The following is a 22,654-nucleotide window of genomic DNA, read 5'->3' as shown; positions in this document are numbered from 1 at the left end:
GATGTTAGAGATACACTTGAATTTGCCTTAAACCTATTTCTGGGCTACTAAAGAGCCCAGAAAACTTGATCCTAATTCAGGAAAATATTTAAGCAAAAAATTAAGCTCACTCAGTTAGATAGTTAAATATATACCTACTTTTAAATACATGTTTTAATCCCTCCAGAGTAATGTTTAAAGTCAAGCTTACGATGAAGAGTTTAGTTTTCTATCCAATTTATGCCAAATTAGAGCCCTGAGTGCTGTACAGCTCCAAAAAGCAAAAATATTTCTAGTTTAACCACCATCACCATGAATAAACAAATCCGAATGGTATCACCAATGACAAATTTGACTTTGTCTGGGAAGAAGAGAAAATGTGGTATCCAATGGATCACCCATTATTCATCAATAAGCAACATTCTGTGTGGTAATGTGGCTTATACAGAGCAATAAAAGACAGGAGATATGTTTATATGATGTATTTTATACACTGCATTAATCCGATTGTCCATTATTTCTAAAGCAAACATGGAGGCATAAAAATTATATTAACCATAGCACATAAAGTCTTTTGTCCCATCAGATATTTGTTATACCTTGTGGGAGCCACAGCAGCATAAGAGTTGTCCTGCAGAATTCAAAGCAGTCAGCAGGTCACTGGTACCCAAATGGTCACAGTTTCTCATTATGGAGCTCAAATAACAACGGAATTTGGCATTCAGGTTCTCTTTACTTCTCTGTACTACTCAGTATAGTTATTAGCTCATTAAGAGAAATCAGCCTTCTTGTGCAAGAAAGTTAAAACACAGAACCAACATAAAGACAGAGCAACAAGTAAATTTTAAGGGCCTGCTTTAGATTAATCACTGAGGATTATTTGTCAGTCTTAGAACAAGTGCTGACAAATTATGGTCTTTCTTGGGCTGCATTTCTTTGACTTTACTTTAGAAAAGCATGTGTCAATGGTAAAACAGAAGCAGGTTAGCAGAACCATCTAATTAAATTTTGCAAGGGGAGGTTACTGCTTAAAAGTCTGTTTTCTATTCTATGTTATTTTCTGTCTGAATGTAGAGAGCTGGATGTGTGTTTTATTGTTCTCAAATGCTTATAATAAATTCTGAAATGTTTTAAAAAACTAGTCTCAAAATGGGATTGGCTCGTATTATGTATCTAGAAATTTCTTACATGGGGTTTTCAACTCTAGAAAGTCTCTTTTTTCCAACCACAAAATAAGAATTACACAGTCACTTTAACGGATCAAGGCAAGAACTTCCTGCAAGCTTTATAAATTATGTATTATGGCCGTAACCTTGAAAAATAACCGTGTTTATTAACGCTTGGCTGGTCTTTTTATTCTCTTTCTTGTTAGATTCTGTGATCTCAATACTTAAATATCTCTTTCAATAGTTGCAGCTTCTCTCTCTCTGGATAACACTAATAAATCACTAATTTATATTTTAATCATTCTTGGAGACAGCATTAAGTATCAGAATCTCATGAAAAAGGGAATACTCATCAGAAACACATGTGCAGCACTTAGTATAATGTCCTGATTTCAGCTGGTACTTGCAAGGCTTGTCATAGAGACTTGTTTCTTCCAGATATGTCTCATCGATATCCTTGAGCATTTTCTGCTTTCTAGTGACTGCTGCTCTTGATGTAGAGCTCAGACTTTACAGCATAGAGTTCAGAAATACGGGGATTAAAAAAGAACTTTTTGCCTTTATGACTTTCCATGGGCCACATAACCGCTGAGGCCACAGTGATTAGGTATGCTGTGGTGCTTTGGATTTACAGGACATGAGGTCAGAAAGCACCATTGCATCACCATCGGACCTAATTTGTAATTCCTGCTACTCAGTTTTGCCCCCTAAAGCAGAAACATAAGCCAGAGTATCACCTTTTTCCTTTAGGAAGCTTGTCTTGAATTTGAAAACGACAAGTTTTTATATATAGGCCAAGCATCATAACCCTTGTGTACAGAAAAAAACAGTTTAAGTATGCTCACACTGTATTATAGTGAGGGTTGAACTTCTAATCTTCAATAGCCTAAGCGATAATTTTACTTTTGTACTTGGAAGCAATCTCAAATGAGCTTCTCACTCTTCAGTATCCATTGTTTTTAATGTGTGTCTGATGAGGAGTCTGCTGCATCTTACAGCCAAAGAGTAGGGTTTTGCCTGGAGGTAGATATCCATTGCGTCCTGATGTTTCCTAATTCAGTTCCTGGTGCACTGGTTGAGGACAAAACTGCCATCATGTTCTTTGAGAGAGGTTTTGAATTTCACCTAGTAGCATTTATTTTCTTAGGCTCACATTGGGAGAGAAATAATTTATGAGAAGGAGCAAAGGGTGCTCCCCAACATGTAAGCATTTGGTTCAGCTGCTAAAATTTGGAGCTACTCTTAGACTCTCCTTATAGACCCTGGATAAAGAGGGGCTTCTCCAGAATGCATGGTGGAGCAGGGGCTTCAACTAGAGAACTGAGTGGTGCATTTCTCGTACAGGTTTGCCTGCCTCCTTGTATGACTTTGGTGCTCATGACCATGACCTGTCTTGTCACAGCATCTTTGCAGTATTCTGGGCTCAGTAGAAGCATGATAAATGTGAAAACCTGGTGAGCTCACTCTGGTCCAGAGTTTTGGTTACAGGGGTCTGAGTCGGATTCCCTGCTATACCACTGTGAAGGAAAAGAAATACTAAGAGAAACAAAATATGTGTAATGACAAGGTCCTTACCTTGAAGTATGTGACTTCTACTTTTTGCTAGCATATGACAAAAAAATTGCGATGATAACTGAGATGGTTTTAATGACTTTGAAAGTTTATATTTGGAAGGGAAAGGATACAGACCTGTCAAAATGTCAGATTTGTACTTTAAAGATGTTATGTTGCATATTTAAGTTTAAAAAGATGGAATTAGTAATGATATGTGCAGACAATCCCACTAGGCAAAGAAAAATGTACCAAGTAAGGTGAAAGTTAATGTTTTCCATCTCTATGCAGGCTAAAAGTGAACAAATCAGTGTGAGACACCTGACATCAGGAAACTGGGAAGTTATAAAAATCCTGGCATATGATGAAAATACTCAAAAGATGTAAGCACTATTCTCTTTGTCTGTTTATGAAAATATCTGTTAATAAAGTGGAGTCCACTTACCTGGAAATGGCATATATGAAATTAACCAACAATGTTTCTTTCATTTTTGAGCATTGCTATAAATTTGACATTCTTGAGTACATAAAAAGCAGTTGTAAGACAATTTATCTGCCAGTTTTTATGCAGACGGAAAAGGAGAATACCATGACATAGCTGACTCACTGAATTTTTTTAAAATAAAAGAAGTCAACACACAATGCAGCAATAATAACATTTTGGTGACACAGTCATAGTACTTGATAAACCCCAACATCTTCAGGGTTTATGCTTACTTGGTTAATGTATGAGGATTCTGGACATTGGGGATCTGATTGAACCTCATAAATTAATTATATAGAGAATTTATCCAAACCCCTGATTCTTACCCAATTTACTCAGATATGAATCTTTCTGAAACCCATCTTAGTGTTATACTGGGAATGAAATTCAGCACATGCTTGGTGATTTTTTAGACCAGTACAGAACTGACAAAACATCTGAAGCCTCCGTGTGACTTTAGTGGATCTTGGTTAATATTCACATATATATGCACATGGCAAAAAATAAATAGCAGTATCTACTTCTGATTTTCTTTAAAATAAATGGTATTTCAGCAAGGACCTTTCTGAGGTTGCAACAATGCCTGTCATCTCCACTGGCACTGGAGAAACAGCCTTTCTGACAAGTCATACAATCATAGAATCATAGCATCATAGAGTAGTTAGGTTGGAAAGGACCTTAAGATCATGTAGTTCCAGCCCCCCTGCCATGGGGGGCACTGCCATGCCACTAAAACATCCCACCCAAGGCTCTGTCCAATCTGGCCTTGAACAGCACCAGGGGTGGAGCATTCACAACTTTCCTGGGCAACCCATTTCAGTGCCTCACCACCCCAACAGGAAAGAATTTCCTTCTTATATCCAATCTAAACTTCCCCTATTTAAGTTTTAACCCGTTACCCCTTCTCCTGTCACTACAGAGTTCCTCCCCTGCATCCCTATAGCCCCCCTTCAGATCCCAGAAAGCTGCTATGAGGTCTCCACGCAGCCTTCTCTTCTCCAGGCTAATCACCCCCAACTTCCTCAGCCTGTCTTCATACAGGAGGTGCTCCAGCCCCCTGATCATCCTTGTGGCCCTCCTCTGGACTTGTTCCAACAGTTCCATGTCCTTTTTATGTTGAGGACACCAGAACTGCACACAGTACTCCAAGTGAGGTCTCACAAGAGCAGAGTAGAGGGGCAGGATAACCTCCTTGGACCTGCTGGTCATGCTTCTTTTGATGCAGCCCAGGATATGGTTGTCATTCTGGGCTGCGAGCGCACAATGAAGCCAGCTCATGTTTATTTTCTCATCAGCCAAGTCCTTCAAGGCAGGGCTGCTCTGAATCTTTTCACTGCCCAACCTGTAGCTGTGCCTGGGATTGCTCTGACCCAGGTGTAGGACCTTGCACTTGGCATGGTTAAACTTCATAAGGCTGGCATCAGCCCACCTCACAAGCATGTCAGGGTCCCTCTGGATGTCATTCCTTCCCTCCAGCATATCAACCGAACCACACAGCTTGGCGTCATCGGCCAACTTGCTGAGGGCGCACTCAATCCCACTGTCCATGTCAGCGACAAAAATGTTGAACAAGGCCGGTCCTAACGCTGATCCCTGAGGGACACCACTCGTTACTGGTCTCCAGCTGGACAATGAGCCATTAACCACAACTCTTTGCATGCAGCCATCCAGCCAGTTCTTTACCCATCGAGTGGTCCATCCATCAAATTGATGTCTCTCCAATTTAGAGAAAAGGATGTCGTGTGGGACAGTGTCAAACGCTTTGCACAAGTCCAGGTAGATGACATCAACTGCCCTACCCCTGTCCATCAGTTCCAGAGCCCTATCATAGAAGGCCACCAAATTGGTCCTTCCATGGTTTTTGCCATAGAGAATTTCTTGATACCTCTGTGGTGGCAGACTGCATGTGGGTTATCTCAGCCACTTGAGAGGACTTCCTCACCCTCCTTCTGTCTCTCAAGCAGAAGCATTGCTGGGATTTCAGCTCACACACACCAGGTATTTGTCCTGATTTTATTGCAGGAGCTCTACCAAGCCTTGCTTGAACACCAGCCTCGGGTGTTAGCTTCTATCCCTAAGTAGAAGAAGAAGTTGTTCTACAGTTCAAAATGACTTTTGGGTATCATAAAACTATAATTTCATTAGGACCTTTTTCTACTCCTTGGATTTATATTGCAAACTTCTACAGTGAAAGAAAAACTTTCTCTTCTGTGTTTATAATATGCAGAAAGGGGTCCTGGCAGATACTGGAGACCCTAGGCATTACAGGAATTAAACCGTGAAATAATGTGTTCTTCATTTTTTTAATGCGAAATTATGTATCATCTGAAATAACTACTCTGTATTCTGGGTCTAAGTTTAATCTTGGGTCTTAGATATATATATATAAGTATTTGATTTTCGTGTATATTGGGGAATTTTTACTTTTTAAAAATTGTTATTTATAATGTCTCCCACTTCTCTAAACACCACCCAAATCATACAGTTTACCAAACTGAGTTTAACTTTGTGCATCTTTTGGGCACAGTTATTTCTTAAGCACAGAAGAATCCCCAAGAGGAAGACAGCTACATAGGTAAGGAGTACATGGGGCTGTGTTAATAGTGTCTACATTCCAAGTTGTAAGTGCTGTGATGATATTCTGCGAGCTTAAATGCTGCTTTGAGGTTTGGGTAATCATTTATACCATGTAAAAGTTATTACACTTGAACTGTAACAAGGAAAGACTAACAGGTTTTCAAAAGAATTCTGATGGTATTTTACATTTTTTAAAGAAAGAGAAAATATTTTAACACAAAATGCTTTTGCCATTTATGTATTCATTAGGCCTTTATGAGCATCTAAAAAGATAAACTTAATTATAAGCATGTAATATGACTGTGTTTTTAAAAGTAGTGAAAATCTTCTAAATAAAAATAATGTTTAGGGGATTTAATCATATAATTTAAAGTGCTTGAGCAAAGCACCTCATCCTTACACAAAGTTAATGAGGCTTTTCATTGTGTCCTACTACCACTGTTACCCCACAGCAGTGCCAGTTATTGGAACTCCAGTTCTGCTTTGGGCAGATATTGAATCCTGTCCGCATTACCAAGTGTACAGAATAGTAGTCTTCTGAGTCATCTGAAAACAGGTTACATCAGGCACAAAATAGGAGAGTGATATTTTGGCAAGTTTAGAGATTAAAACAAATTTTATCACTTTGAGGAGCTAATTCTTGGTTTATTGCGTATTATTATTCCAGCAGAAAATGTTTCTGATCAATTTTCTCTCCCCAGTGTATCAACAGTGGGATCATTGAATCGTCAGTGTCTCTCATGTAACTTCTTGAAAGACCAGTGCACATACTTCAGTGCAAAGTTTAGCCCCATGAATAGGCATTTTTTACTGCACTGTAAAGGTAAGTCAAATGTACAGTGTGTAATAGTACCATGTTTGCTTCTGAATTAATATATTCCCTTGAGAAGTGCATTAGGCGGGAGTCTAACATTTAGCTCAGTAGTAGATTACTCAGAAGTTCTGTACAGAGCTTATTGCAAGACTGTAAGTAAAGATGTTCTGTGTAAAAGGTAAATAACAAGTGATATCAGAAAGCTGCTCCAGTCCTAACCCTCAGTCCTGGAAAACAACACTGACTTTTAAATTTACCTAAATAAAAATCCTTCACCAAAGAATGTGGAATTTCTAGTGACAGTGCTGTGGTTCATAACAGCTTCATTATGTTATGTATTAAGATTGATCTTGTGCAACTATACCTGGTTAAAAAATGAGGGCTTGTTTTCTGTGTCTCTGTGTGTGTATACATATGTGTATGTACAGTATATCTATACACACTCACCCACATATGTATGTGTATGTGTATGTGTCTATTTACCAAAAACCAGGTATGGTTTAATCCACATAGGCAGATCCTCTTTATTGAAGTGATTGCAGTAAATAACATTAAACAGCTGTTTATTGTTAGCTGCATTCCAGCACCAGTTGGGTTCAGAGTTTCTATACAAACAGAAAACTAGAATTATCCCACAATGAGAAATTTATAACATACACTCAGCAAAAAACCACTGATAAATAAGTAAGATTGTAAAAACAGGTACAGAAAAGTCAATAAAGTGTATAGCTAGACCTGCTGACCTTGATTGAAACTTGCAGTATTTTGCAGACAACATTATTCCAGTATCTTTGCTCAACTAGCATCGGGTTGAAAAGAGTAGAACATAATTCTTCTGAAATACATGTGAATAGCCCATTCTATTTGCATGCATTTTTTCTTTTTCTTTTGCAACTGTACTTTTTTTTGGTTGGTTTGGTTGGTTGTTGGTTTTTTTTTCCACAAAAATAAAATATCTGCTGGCTTGAGAATTGGATCCATTCAAACAAACTATGAATATATATTGGGTAAAATAGTTTCTTGGGTTTGTGTGTGTGTGTGTGGAAATGCACCATAAATACATAGCTGATTAGAAAAAAAAAAAACATCAACTGTATGGTTTATACATGGTTATGTATATTCTGTGGCAGAAGTTACTGAGTTAATCCTGAGTTCCTTATCTAAATAAAGACTGCAATAGTAATGAGCTCCTCATGGTTTAAGCAGAGTTTTCCCTTGTGCTTGACATAGTCGTTACGGGGGAAGTCTCAGATTCCTGCAAGAGGGAGGGTTGGTAAATTGAAAAGAGCTTTTTACCCTGAATCAGCAATATTCTATGGCCCCAAGACGTAGCTTCTTATTATTTTAGCAAAGTATATTCAGCCGTAATTTTTAATCTCTTTCTTTGATATAAAAATTTAGATGCCAGTAGGAGGTTGCGCATGAAATTTCTCACAGGCTCATGACTTTCAGTGACTTTGCAGATGGCATTTCTCTGTTTGAGCTGATAAGACTGTAGATCATCCTCCCAGGGTTAAACCTACACTCCACTGCGATGAAACCAGTAGACTGCCCTAAGCTGCAGGTTTTGGACAGAGATGATAAAACAATGTCATTAAATTTTTCGTACCTCTAACATTAATATATAGTTGTCCATTTGGGGTCATTCAGAGGCCTTCTCTTGTGTTTTGTCAGAGCTTGACAATTACAATAGCATTGTGGCCCACATGTACTGCCACAGTTCTGCAAAGTGCCTGTGGTGGATTGGGTATTTGACAGTATCAAAGTTGATGGCAACATCACGATAGATCAGGTATTAAAACTCTTCTGTGGGGAGCTGCTTGTAACAGTAGAGGGTAAACTGGTCTGAGGAGACAAATGACACCACATCTATGTACATACACACTTGTTTGCCCACAACAAAGAGCCTGACTGAATTGTTACAAAAGCAGGTTGCCCATAAATATTGTTTGAGTACTCCGGACTGGTTTGATCTATTCAACTTTCAATTCCTTCACCTCCTGTTAACCCATGAGCAGCCTTATTAGGGTTTTTTCCATCTTAGTTACCCTCAGCTAAGAGATCTGTCTCAGTAGGCCATCTGTATCCATCTCCAGAGATGACTCTGACTGAGGAGTTACTTCTAGCCTGGTAGATGGAGGATTGACTCTATAGCTTCTCAGTTTTGGCAAGCACAACCTTTACATTTATTTTCCATGCTGCTTGTGGATTTTTCCATTAACAAATGTTAATCTCTCCACTCAAATAAGATTTTTCACAAAGGCAGTAATATGTTTTCAATTTTATACAGCAGGAAATAAGTTGTGGATTTAGTGTTAGTTATAGGAAGTCAATGGGAAATCCAAGTGTTGTGTGTAGTTCTGATGTGCTGTAATGCGATACCTGTAACACAAGTATGTCTTTTCTGATCATCTTTTTAATCTACTGTAATCTCCCTTTTTCAAAATCTGTTGTCGTCCTTCTATCTTTTAGTAAAACAAATAGAGCTAGCCTGGAAAAAAACATTGCTTTCCCCTCAAAAAATGGTCTTTCTTAAATCAAAGTTCAAAGCAAAATGACAAATTCAGAAGTAGTGAAAAGAGCTGGAAAAAAAAAAAACAAAACAAAAAGACAGCTGGATAAATTATCTTCTTGAAGAGCTAAGGCAGAAAGCTTTGATTTGTCAGCAATCCACCCATAAGATTTTTGTCAATAATCTCCCTTGAGGCAGAGAATGAAATTGATAAAAATCTTCAGTGGAGGCTGTCAGAGATTTTGAACGGCCTTGTGCTATTTAGCTCAGGTATTTAACTTTCCCTAGGCTCATGCCATAATTAATTGAGAGAGACAACCTCTCAGGATGACTCAAAACACATAAATTGAGCTCTGCTTCTGAGTTGCTTTCAAAGGAATTTTTTTTTCTCCAAAAAAGAGAAGTCTTAACTCCTAATTTCAGAGGGTCTATGCCTTCATCTGCCATGGGATCCTCAGGGACTTCAGCTTTTCTGCATCACCTTTACTAGCCCAGTAGTGACTGCATGTAATTTAAACTCTTGTCTCACCGAGATAAAACTGAGTTTCCCATCCACAAATTCCTTGTTGGGTGTGGGAAAGCAACATTTTCTTTTGCAAGTTTACACTGGGGGGATCCTCAGAGCAGGGACAGCAAACTCACTATACAGCTGAGTATAATGAATGTTTGGTCACCCCAGTTTCACACACTATCTTACACATTTGCACAGTACCTGTTGACATGGAGAATTATTCCTGGTGGTTTTAATTTCTTAGTTGTACAGGGAAAATATAGTATCTGACATTACCATGTAAGAAGGTTAGATAACATTACACCTAGATTTAACCATGACGCTGTTAGTTTTGCAGAGCTAGCGTACCAAAGGAGCTTCTTAAACAGATAATTTTTCAACACCTTTGTAGCTTTTCCATAGAAAATATATGTGAATATTATCATTAATGCACTTCCCAGTCAAGCTAAAGTTACTGTTTCTGAATGTCAAACTGTTATATTTTAGACCGTGCCATTAAGCGCCTCTGTAATTTTTAACTTCTTCACTTACAACTAAAACATGGAGATTATAAAAAAAAAAAAATCTCCTTCTGGATGCAGGGGTCTAGACTGCTTGCTGAACAGGCAAGTCTAGGCAACTCTGTTTCACTCTTTGTTGGTACAGCAGTCAAGTCCGTTCCCTTCCCAAGAGACACCAGTGGAGTTACTGCTGTTTGAAGGGTAGCATGTATATGGGTCTTCCAGGATCCATTCGTATGTGGTAACCAGTGTTCTCATTCTTTGTTACTGAAATGCTGAGTACTAGCTACCTCACACTTCCTCCTCTCTCCTTAAAACAGGGCCAGGTGTTCCAGTTGTTAGCGTGCACAGTACAAGTAATAATGCAAGTGAGTATTCCTTATGGAACAGGTATATTCTATTATTGTCTTTGATTGGTTTAGGGAGGGTTTGGGAAGGGAAAGGCAGTTACAAGTAAATGAAAACTAATATATAGCTCACTCATATGAAGTTATATTAATTAACTTTTAGCAGCATCCACATCTGCAAATGAGAAGGAAAGATAAGTTAATCAAATGATTAAAACTTTCCTAGCCTTTTGAATATGTTTTATGCTAAGTGCATCTCATTCATCTTCTGTTTACACTTGAGTTAATTAGATGGCAGGTTGGTCTGCATTCTTTTCATTTTCTATGTAAATTATGCTGCCATTACGATAGACCTTCTGTATTTTTAGAGATTATTTTAAAGTTACAGTCCAATTACCTTGAACTAAGGTATTGTGCTTGGATGATTGATCATAAAATCTGGCCTATGTACAATGGACTTAGTCCTTCTAATATTTCTGAAATCAGAGCAAGTGCACTCATATTTTCCATGATTGAAAAATCCAGGAATAACGGCTTTTAGGAGTATTTTTCAAATTTTACTCACTGTTTTCTGTATATTGACACTAAATCTATTGCTGTTCCCTGGCTGCATGAGGTGCTTTGTAATGAAAGACTGTATTTCAGCAGCAGAATTTTCCTCACTTAGGTGTTTCTCTGGTGCAGTAGAAGTAACAACCCTGCTACCTGCAGCTCCACTGTGATGCCACATAGCATGAAGGTGTGGGTTAGAGGAAAGGGAATATCTTTTCATTCAAAACCACTAAACTAATCCTTACATATCCTCATTTCATTCATTAGATTATCCCCAGGAGTTTTCCAGAATCCAAGAGTCCTGAGCTGTACTTGTCTGCATCCGATTTGTCATGGGCCAGTCACTGTTCACCATAACATTGGACCTAATCTTGCATGTTGAAGTAGCATACTGATCAATAGTATCCTATGAAGTGTTAATTAATGTCTGTACTTTGGCTTCTTTTCTTCTTGTTTGAATGTCTCTGTTAGTATTTGCAAAGCTCAGGGCCAGAGCACACCAAAGCAAGGGAGTTTTATCAGACTCAAAGGATAGCTTCTGCTCAAAGTAAATTCATTGGCTTCTGTAGACCCAGTCAATTCTGTGAAGGTAGACTTCTGCTCTTCATTTTTGTATCTAAAATGCTGTTGATAGTGAATTATTGTAAAAGAGATTCACATACAAGCTCTTAGAGGAAAACCAAGCAAGTCAGGATAGAGGGATGTTGTTTGTTGTAACAAGAAACCACATAATAGGAGAGATCATTTACTATTAATGTTTCCATGCAAGATTAGATTATCCTCTTCAATTCATAAAAAAAAAATTATTTAATAATTACTTCAATTATTTGATCCTCAGACTGTAATTATACCATTTTGGTTGACTGCCCAGAACAAACATTCTCCTTAGATTATCCATTTTATCCCTAAGTAGAGGGTTTACTGTTTAATAAAAGAATATAAATTTTGGAAGCAACATTGGTAATTTGAGTAGAAAAGAAAAGAAAAAAAAAACCCAACTAATTAGTCATTCCTTCATGTGCAAAAGGATTGCTTCGAATCTGTCTGCAGCTTTAAACCAAAGTGAAGTCTTGCTCTTGGATGAAGTGCAGAAGACAGAGAAGAACATGAAGCACTTAATTGTGCTGGCTAAATATTGACTTGAATACGTAGCTTGAAAAGGATGCCTGCTTGAGGCTTAAGATATTGCCCAGCAGACTAGTCTTTTGCTGTAACAGCTGCTGTTAGTAACTGTCAGGGATACTAGTATTCATTTTTTTCATCAGCAATTTCATTGTTAGTGATAGATGAAAACAAAGCCAACTGAAGCCAGAAAATGGAATAGATGTATATGTTTTGAATTAAGCTGATTACTGGGTTCCTGAATTGCAAAGTAGTTGCATTATAAAAAAGTATTTACAGAAGGAATTCATTTACAAGATTTATTATTGCATATTTTCTCTTTTTCTTTCTTTTTCCTTTTTTTTTTTTTTAATTTAAATTTATCTCTGATGTGATGATTCTCCACACCTTCCAACTTGCTTTTTCTTCCTGCTTTCTGCAGAGTTCTACATTTTGGAAAATAATGCTGTATTGAAAGAAGCTGTTTTAAAAAAAAAGAATTCCAGGACTGAAATTAAAATGCTTCACATTGAGGATTACGGTAAATTTAGCAAAGTGTTATTTTACCAAACAAAAAACTTTCTTACAGTGTTACTGTTTTTTATCTGTGTAACTACCAGCCTTTAATGTTTTGCTCTTTTCTTAAAAGAACTCCCTTTACAGTTGTCACTGCCAAAAGATTTCACAGATCGAAACCAGTATGCCCTTCTATTAATCATGTAAGTATCTGTGTAGAATCACTCAAAATAATAAAAAAGTAGTTCATAGAAAATATTTAACTGTGAAATTAGAGTTTGGTTTTGGTTGTTGTTTAGTTTTTTTTTTTTACCTTCTTTAGGAAAATTACCTCATGGATTTGAGTTGATAAATCAAAAGGCTTGTGCTCAGGAAGATTTTGTTGTAAGTGCTGTCTGGTAGAGATGCCTGGGATTTTTTGAGCTTGTCAAACCTACCTCTATTTCATTGTGCTTTTATGTACATGAGACTGTGGTCCTGCTGATAGTGTAGCCGTGGGTAGTTCTGCAGTCTTTCCTGGACCCATACTGATCCCTACCCACAGAAGATCTCATTCAGAGCATACAATCCTTTTTATCCTTGATATAAATGGGTAGAGCTTCTAAGAAGGGCTCAGTTAAGATGCGTGAAGCAAAACTGCTTTTAGGAACACTGGAAAGGAGAAAAAAATATTTCTGAGCATCAGTGACCGAAGGCATTATAGGCATGATCCACAGTCTGTTGACATTTGTACAAGATTTCTATAGGAGTAAGGAGGTATTCCCTGGCTTTCTTTTAAAAAGAAATACGTGTGTATGTCTTTCAGAGACAGTCAGCCTTTAAGTTGGACATCTACAGAAAGTATAGCAGAGGAAGAGAGTGGAGTCATGAGCACACCTGCAGCCTACCTAGAAAACCAGTTAGGGCCAGCTCAGGGCATCATTTGTTACTACCATTTGTCCATCTTAGTTCAGCATGGGTCTACCATAGGTGTAGAGGGCTTTCATGTTCATGATCTTATTCCAGTCCAATTTAGAAGCAATTGATGTGAATTTCATTAACACAGATGTAGGGGTGTACTGCTAAATTCATGAAAATACCATGTCAGCTGAGCTGTATCACTTGTAGTAGACCTCCCCTTAATGACAGCAGAGATCCTTATTGTATGTGAGGTCAAATTTACAATCTTGATCTGCTGAGTGATCCCAAATTCCTCTACTCATCTCAGGTCTTAGATAATAAGAGACAGAAGCATAAAATTGCTTATTTCTAAGCCCATTTTGTGTTTAAAACTCAGGTTTTTCAATTGTATTTATCTGCAGTTGTGGAAGCTCAGTGCTTTAAGTGGCTCATGAAAATGATTTTCTTGTGGAGAAACAGGACACATGGATTATTTTATCTTTGCAGTATTGGCTAGCTTGATTTTGGAAGCATGATTATATTTTAAGCATCTCTTTTGAGTGTGCCTAAGGCAAACTGACTCTGTGAATAGACACCAGCAGCATTACAGGGAGTTGCAAATGCTTGTCCTTGCTGTTTTTTTTTCTGAAAGCAGGGAAACACTAATGTATTATCAGTGTAACACTTTCCTTCTTAAATATCCCAGTAAATATGTAATCTGCCATATACAGTTATGGTAGAATACAGGTTATACACTTGTGTAGTACCTAGGGAAGACAGGAGGGAAGGATCAGAAACCTGGAGAAGGCCAAGGCCAGAAATGACAGGCAAAGAAAAAAATTATAATTATTATGAAATGTTTTTACATATCAAGAGTTGAAATACTGAGAACAGTACTGAGGCAAGGTTTGAATTTGAACTTACCAAAGTTGTCAGGACCCAGTGAGCAAATCATATGAACAAGTCATAATGTATGGATATGTTTCATAATCATCTTAATTTTTTTATGATTTTTATTGAAATTCATCAAATTCTGAATACAGGTTGTGGTATCTACATTTATAAATACTAAATTCTTAACATTAGGTTTAACAGGAGTTATTTTTAGAAAACCCTATACACTCATGAAAATATGGAACTGAAAATTTAAAATCCATCCTGGCTCTTGTAACGTTGCATGTTTTGTGTCCCACTGTTCCCTAGGAGAGAATGAAGTTATATTTCTTCAGCAGCTTTTTACAGAATTTAAACTAAGGTTTCTAGCAGTCCTTTTTTTAGTTAAAGGTGTCCCCAAATGAGATATAAAACTTAAAACTGTCACTGAAGTTATGGGAGGTTCCCTTGTGGGATGATTTTTGAGCCTAATAAATTCTGTCTAGCTCTTGAGAAAAAAAATGGAAATGTGTGTGCATGCAGAGCATAATTTCTTGACCCACACATCTCCAAACTGACATCTTAAGGTTCATTTAATTATCAGAAGTACTACTTTAAAAAAAAAAAAAAATCAGGTCTGAGAAGAACATGTAGCTTTTACAGGAAATGCTGATTAATTTTATATATGGTATCATTTCCCAGATATCTGACTTTCCTGAGTCCCAGAGCAGTACTGTTGGTACTGATTGAGGAACACCCTGTTTCTACTGCTAGAAATGTTAGACAAGAACTGTATTAGTGGCTGATAACAAGCACTGCCTTTCATATTGTTCAGTTACAGCTACTTCCTTGTTTACATTCTCAGACATGATAAAATTATCATTGTATTCCAGTTATTGGGAGTTTGAAAAAGAATGCTTACCAGTGTCCTTGGTAAGAATGTTGGTTTTAATCGTATATCCATTTCTTGGAAAGGAAACGCTGTATAACAACATATTGATCCAGGCACCATACACTTAGATGTATATAAAGAGAAGATATATATCTGGAAAAGTGGAGTATTAGCAGATCTCCAAAGTGGCTTTTGAAGTGGCTTTTGCTTTCCATCTCAGTAGCAGTGCAATTTAATAAGGGCTTAAGGAAAATAGAAGAAGGGAGGCAGGCAAGAAGGAAAGCAGGAAGAAAGGAAGACAGGCAGGAAGGAAGGCAGGCAGGAAATCACTTATTGTGTCTCTGTAGTGCAAATTAAATGCCTAGTTAAGTGCATATATGCTTCTAAGTGCATATAGGCTTTGTCCCCTAAGGTGGAGAATAAATATGGCGTATAAGATCTGACAGGCGCTGTTTGGGTGCAGTCATTGCTTTAGAATCACACCAAGCTTCTGGTGAAGATTCATCTTCCATGTGTCTTAAATTTTGCCAGATTATGGCTTGCCTGTGTGGTCTTATCTCTGTAGAATTTTTGTGCTGGTGGCTGGTTTCACTGGCTCAGAATAAAGTGGGGTTTTGATAACTGAGGCTCATAATTTTCCTGCAAATTTTCATCAGCATCAACTGCTTCTGTGTGTTGTTAACGTGCTCTTTGGATCCATAGTGTTACAATTATGATAACAGAATTTGGAAATAGATAAAGGGGAGAATGCTATTTCAAAGGTCTATGACTGTAATAAGGCTCCTGTATTCATGCAAGGATGCCTGCAGATAAAATTCCAGCACATGGCACCCAGGTTTGAGTGTTAAGGCTGAGTCCTGGAAGGGAGCCTGTACAAGTGGATTCTGGTACTGGTGTGAAACCTGGGTGTGAACTCAGTACAGCTCCAGGTAGACACAAGAGTAAGGACCAGGCCATGGATATCCTATAATCTTCATCATAATGAAAGGCCAGGTTGGACCGAGTCTTGGGTGACATGACTTAGTGTGAGGTATCCCTGCCCATGGCAGCAAGGTTGGAACTAGAGGATCTTAAAGTCCTTTCCAGCCCTAACTATTCTATGATTCTATGATTCTATAAATATTTTGTGACAACGTATCCATTAGCAGTTGCAAAGCATGCTGTAATGCTCAAATAGAAGATCATTGTATTGCTATGTTAAAATTTTCATCCATCTGTATGGATGGACTATTTAATGGATAGGTTTTATGTAGAAACCAGTTATGTCAGCTAGCACTATTTTTCATTCCAGAATTGTGATGCATAATCCATAAAATACTATACAGATTATATGACTCTCCTTTCTTCCATTTATTCTCCTAAATCACTAATACATTTCACACTCAGTTTCCTTCTGTTATAATACATACAGTGTAACTATAGATTAGAGTGCTGTACAGTAATTGCCTGAAAGAGTGATTATCATCTCTTTTCTATATAATTAAGACCAAAGCTTAAATTTCAGATCCTTGATTTTCTCATTATGGTTCACCTTACTCATTAAAAAAGCTGGAAGATACACTCCTTGGTAACACACAGGAAATGATTAAGTAAAGACTGGCATTTAATCTGGGTAATAAAATGAGAGGTGATAATCATTCTTTATATTTTCTTGAACATAATTAACCTCATTACTTCAAAATCTGTAGATAATGTATCTTAAATGTCAGCATTTATTATTTAACGCCACTTAAAATTGTCCAATGTGTAAGTGGATATTGTAAAACTAAGTCAGCGGAGAGATTGTTCTGTTCTTTGAAGGGAAAGAAAACAACCGGTATCCTCCAAAGGAACGGTGAATTGTCTCCAAGAGGTTTCTGTTTGTTTTCTTGTTTTCTTATAGTTTGGTAATAAACAGGAATCACTTCACCTGTTACTGAAGTGATGAAAGTTTTAGGCCTTGCACAGGCAATCACACCTGTTTATGCCTCCATTTAATGCATTCTTAGGACTGATAGCAAGATAAGACGGCAGGGTTGAAAGTGAAGAATATTTTTACATCTTCGGGAATAACTCATTAAAGGACTAGAAGAAATGTAGAGGGACATAATGCAAGTATTGGAAAATATTTGATATCTGAAATCAAATCAGACCTATTTTAATAGCTATTTTGCATGCCTTTCATTTGTTGTACTCACAACAATGTACATATTATTCATTTTACCTGGCAGCTGTTTCAAGTGAAGGTGAAGTCTAAAAATATGTGGTGGATTCCACTACTTCAATTGTAGTATGTTTGCAAGGGTAAAATTCCTGAAGGCTGTTTTGTTTGGCCCATTCTTCATCTGTAAACAGCTGCAAAGTTTACTTTTTTACATATCTCCAAGTCCTGTGAATGATTCACTAACTGTCTTGCAAGCCATCCATTTCATGTCTGTATTTATCCTGCCTTTGACAAGTGTGGCAGTATTTCACTGCTCTATTGTGTTTCTATTACATCAAAGTATTTGGTAGGCTTTTCTTTTTTAATCTAGATTTTCTTCCTCGTTCTTTGAACTTTGTAATATTTCTCAGGGCATAGAGGGAATTCATTTAGCTTAGGCTAAACAAGGGATAGATTAGAGACTCACTTCAGCTGTTTTGTTTGCAGTAGCAGTCCTGATGCTATGGGCAGTGATAGATCAGCTCACTCCCTTTCTCTTCAGTCTTGTCCCCAGAAAAGGCTTGAGGACTCATTGAACTAAGATACTTCCTCTCTCAGCCTCCTCTACTCTCACTTCCCCCACAGCAGTTACTGTGTGAATAAAATGCTCATTTAATCTTCCTTAGAAAAAAGATGAGGAGATTCAAAATTTCACCTCTTTTTCTTATGACATGGGACAGTGCTACATCTCTTCTTCCCAAAAATGCATTTGTAAAGTCTTCAGCTTCAAAGGTTTCAGAAAGATATTTAAAGAATAACAAATTTTATTTTTTGTACTATGCTGTCTATGTCAGTCCTGTCTATCACATGATTCTACCCTAGTAATGGAATAATTTCTTGCTAGTGATGTGCTTTGTTTGGCCATATCTGCAGGGAGGAGTTGTAGTTTTAGTAGTTGCAGTCTGCTCTATCTAAACAGGGTAAATGAACAAATAATAAATATTTGAGAATTTTTGTCCTCTATGTTTGGGGCTATTCAGGTTCCCTGATTTTTGACCAATAATGATGAGTATGCTTGAAAGTTGATACTTGTGAAAGGAATGCTCATGAAATCTGAAAACAAAATGGATTTTTCTGTTACGTCAGTTTTGCAAAACAATCCTCCTAACTCAATTTCACCATAAGCAAAATATGACTTTTATCAGTAGTATTTCTTGCATAGATTTTATCCTCTGAGTTGTAGTCTTTCTCAAATATTTGCTATCAAGTTAACTTTCCCATATGCTGTGTCAGATCCACTGTTTTGAAGAAATAGAGATGTACTGGAAATTAAACAGTAATGATGGCAATTACTTGCCATATCTTTCAAAATTAGCTTCCTACCTACCCTGCTTGGTCAGTCCTGTAACTTCTGAAATTCCTGTTTAAAATCTTAGGTTTTCAGTGGTACAAAACCTGGAACAAATTTTGCTGCAGTCATGATAGCAGAGTGGCAGAGGAGTATTGCTCAGAGTAGAGCAACCACAGCCTCTCTGGTAAAACTATATTATTTCCTGTATGCTGTAACTCAAGTCATGGATAGAGACTTCAGTTTAAGCTTTTGATTATAGAATCTGAAAGATCAGGTTCTTCTCTTTTCAACAATATATGAGCTTGCGATGAGCTGCCCCTTTTTCCAGATGGTCTGAGACATATTTGTATGCCTTACAAGAGGCATACAAAGTATGCACGAATGTCAATGATATTGGTATATTATTGATGGCTTCTGCCTGTTTAAACGGTACCTCAGTGGTGAACTTCAGCAGTATGTCTGCCATGGTGGACTCCAAGTGTAGTCACTGTCAAAGACGCTAGGCACAAGGCAGCTCTGAACGTTGAAAGTCAGGATCAAAACTAAAAAAGGAAAGTTTAAGTGCTGTCACAAGAAAAAAAAATATAATCAGGGAAAATTAGGCATAGTCTTTATCTGAATCATTCTGCTCTTCTTTGACTCTGGAGAAGATGCTCCTTAAGGAGCCTTCAAGGGATGTTGAAGAGCCTGAAGAGCCTGTAAAGCCTGTAAGCTACCAGGCTTACTGGTGGGGGTCAAAAAATAATTCTGTGAAAAGAGTACTGCTGAACAGTAGCTAATTATAATTAGGCTGTAAGTAGTGAGGAGCATAAAGCAAAAACTGACCTTTGAGGTAGCTGTAATCCCAGGACAAATTTCACAAATCAGGCTCTGCATCTGTGTTTGCACTGTAGTAACAAACTTGCTTTGTTACAGAGCCCTCAGGATGATGTTCAGACTTGCATAAAGGATTAATACCTTGCAGAAGCCCTATTTAAAAGGTTAAAAATGGGGCTAAAATGGTGAATATAATATATACTGTCTGTCTGTAAAGGACAGAAGCATACCTCATATAATCAGTATCATTTTATAATAGCAACTGAAGAGTAAAGACACCTTTTGATGGTAATGGGAATTTTGGAAAATTACTTTTAATGCCTGTCACAGACTACTTATATGGACATTCTTGAAATAAATTAGCCACTGGAAAATTGCTTCCAAAAGCAATATGTCAAACCACCCATCAAGCAGCAGTGAAAAACATATAGTGTTTAAAGTCTGAGCCTAAAAGTAGCCCAGCTATGCCCTCTGAGAAGGAGCTTGAGAAAACATCACTATCAGTTCTCGCCCACTGAGAATCTTGCTGAGATTCTATTTTTCCATTCTAATAGGAGAAATTATCTGCGGGCAACATCTTTTATTTGAAACCTCTTTTGGTTTTAAGCATTTTCTGGTATAGAGAAATGCTTGCAAATGTAATGGTTCTTCCCTTATTCCCAAATGTCTAGATATATAACATGTATAGCCACACACACAAGTATATATATATATAACCTATATATATAACATGCATAAAACAAATGCGAACAATATAATTGTTTTGTTCTTATATTAGGTGGGAGGAAAGCAGGCTGACACATATTTTGACTTATGTGGGGTGCATTACACTATTGGAAAGATACCTAGCTAAACAAGGATATTTCTGACATATTATCTTATTGCAGAAATATGGAAGAACTTAAAAAATAATTACTGCTGGTCTGAGGCTGTTGGAAGTAGTGGTAAAAGCTCTGTGAAAAACATCTATGTCAATGTAGATGCTTCTGAAAACCTCGCTCTGTACAATAAGCAGAAATTGAAAGAATTAATCTGTCCTGCTCTTACTGTGGATAATAATAACATGCTTCTGAAATGTGTGTTTTCTGCAGAGCATACTTGACAGCCAGTATCTCCAAATTCATTGCTCTGCATTGTTAGCAGTTAGCATAATCACAACTGAATTGGTTAAGCAAACAAAAACATTGCCTTTCCTTTCTTTTTTAGAAAGCAAAGTATTAACTTGATGCACAAGATAATGATAAATCAAGCATAACATGTTGTGCCTGAATCTATAAACAAGTAATCCTGATTTCAGTGCATGATATAGCAATTATGTAGGTAGTTCTAACTGAATTAGAGAACTTATGTATTCATCATACACTTGTTAATTGAGTGGTTACCTTGAAGATGATCTGTGTTATCCACAGCCAAAACCAGATACTGAATCAGCACACTATTGTACAGGTAAGACTGTACTTATTGTTGGAGTTTTTTATTTCTCTTTCCTACCTGCCCCCCCACCCCCTCCACCCCCTGGTTTATATGAGCCTCTTTGGCAAAATAATAATTTCTGTCTTCATCTTTCTTTCACCGTAGACAGGATATTCCCACAGACAGTCCAGTCTCATTTCCATACAGCCAGCACAGACACTTTTACATTTTAATTTGCATTCAACTGGCAGATGCAGCCTGCATAGAAGTATTTTGCATTTTGTACAACTTCATGGTAGCCTGCTTGCTTATTCTGTGTTTATCTTGGGGGGGAAATAATGACAATCTTCCCTTTTAAAACTGACACTTTATTTTCTTTGCAAAGAAAGTAGTATATTTGGCTTCAATGGAAAATCTTATTGTTCCTCTAGAAACTGCATTTTCCCATTTTATTCCACCTTTTCTGCTGTAAAACACTTTTTTTTTTTAAGTCATAAAATAAATTTACCCCTCCTGTCTGCATCCATTTCTTGCTATGAATTTGAATGAAGAAAATATATTTTTTTCCAGTGTGTACTTTACTCTTCTTTGTACTCCATTTCAAAATATCCATTCAATAACGCAATTATTTTTTTTTTTCCTAAAATGACATCTGTCTTAATAGCATTATGCATCCTATAAAATTATAATCAGGGTATTGAATGACTTTTCCTTTTTTTCCTGTTTAGTGAGACTTAACAAATTCTACATGAGCTTCTTAGAACTGAGAAGCTAGTTCGGAGGTTTTTTTTTTTCACTTTATTAACCCACAAGCAGTGCTATGTGTTTTGGTTTTCTATTTCTTTCCATAAAGTATATTCAGGTATTGGTGATACTACAACACAGTGGTTATAAAGACAGAGAAATTGTTTTGCTTACTGCTGCTGCAGGGATAGCATCAGTAGCTAATGTGGTGGTATCAATGGAAGTGATAATAGTTCAACAGAATTGCATAACCGACTGAACTCTGCCATCTAGGTTAAATAAAATATCAGAGAGCGGCAAAGTGCATCACATTGTCAATAGTCCTTGTTTGTGTCTGGTGTGTTGGTATTTGCAGTGATGAAGCTCCAGGAAGCCAGTTGGTTACAGATAAGTTTCACATTGACTGGGACTCAGTGCTTGTCAACTCCGATAATGTCATCATAGCTCGATTTGATGGCAGAGGGAGTGGATTTCAAGGCCTTAAGATTCTGCAGGAGGTCCACCGATGCTTAGGATCAGTGGAAGTGAAGGACCAAATAGCAGCTGTAGAGTACGTATGTGCAAACTTTTCTTCTCTTTTACCCTGCTTCCACCCTGATGAATGAGCATATTTAACTGAAACTGCCCAGAATGTTTTCTCTGCATAGCAAATACTGATAATGTTTATTTTTAATGCAGTTGCAAATTTTGAAACAGTAATCTTTTAATTACAAACAGCAAATAAAAGATCAAAAAGGTGCTTGATTTTGGTGTTGCTGGTTCTCTTTTGATAAAGCTGACTTTCCCTGTGCAATCTAAATATTGCATTTGAACTAATTCGTATTTGTCTATGTTTCTGAGGAAAATGTCTTGTAGTGCACATATTGAAGTTTAACTGTATTTGTGTTGCAATATTTTAGGCCTGTACAATAGGATACTGCTCTCATTTCCACCACAGAGTTCTGGAGTGATCAT

General features: G+C 37.2%; 1 protein-coding gene across 2 annotated transcripts in view; it reads left to right on the top strand.

Annotated features, from left to right (window-relative positions):
- DPP10 (dipeptidyl peptidase like 10) overlaps positions 1 to 22,654 on the top strand; it is a 563,373-nt gene that overhangs the window by 531,001 nt on the left and 9,718 nt on the right. For both annotated transcript variants that reach the window (XM_061479197.1, XM_061479109.1), the window contains exons 14-20: positions 2,988 to 3,079; positions 5,708 to 5,755; positions 6,459 to 6,580; positions 10,415 to 10,462; positions 12,537 to 12,635; positions 12,744 to 12,813; positions 22,056 to 22,250. In XM_061479197.1, coding sequence (XP_061335181.1) covers positions 2,988 to 3,079; positions 5,708 to 5,755; positions 6,459 to 6,580; positions 10,415 to 10,462; positions 12,537 to 12,635; positions 12,744 to 12,813; positions 22,056 to 22,250 — 674 coding nt within the window. The remainder of the gene's footprint in view (positions 1 to 2,987; positions 3,080 to 5,707; positions 5,756 to 6,458; positions 6,581 to 10,414; positions 10,463 to 12,536; positions 12,636 to 12,743; positions 12,814 to 22,055; positions 22,251 to 22,654) is intronic.

Source organism: Pezoporus flaviventris, unplaced genomic scaffold (genome assembly GCF_033815535.1).
Source record: "Pezoporus flaviventris isolate CSIRO_AGI_PZ_B2104156 unplaced genomic scaffold, CSIRO_AGI_Pfla_v1 ptg000001l, whole genome shotgun sequence".
In the NCBI taxonomy this organism is placed as follows: domain Eukaryota; kingdom Metazoa; phylum Chordata; class Aves; order Psittaciformes; family Psittacidae; genus Pezoporus; species Pezoporus flaviventris.
Note: the sequence above shows the minus strand (reverse complement) of the source record. Positions and strands in the feature narration are given on the sequence as shown.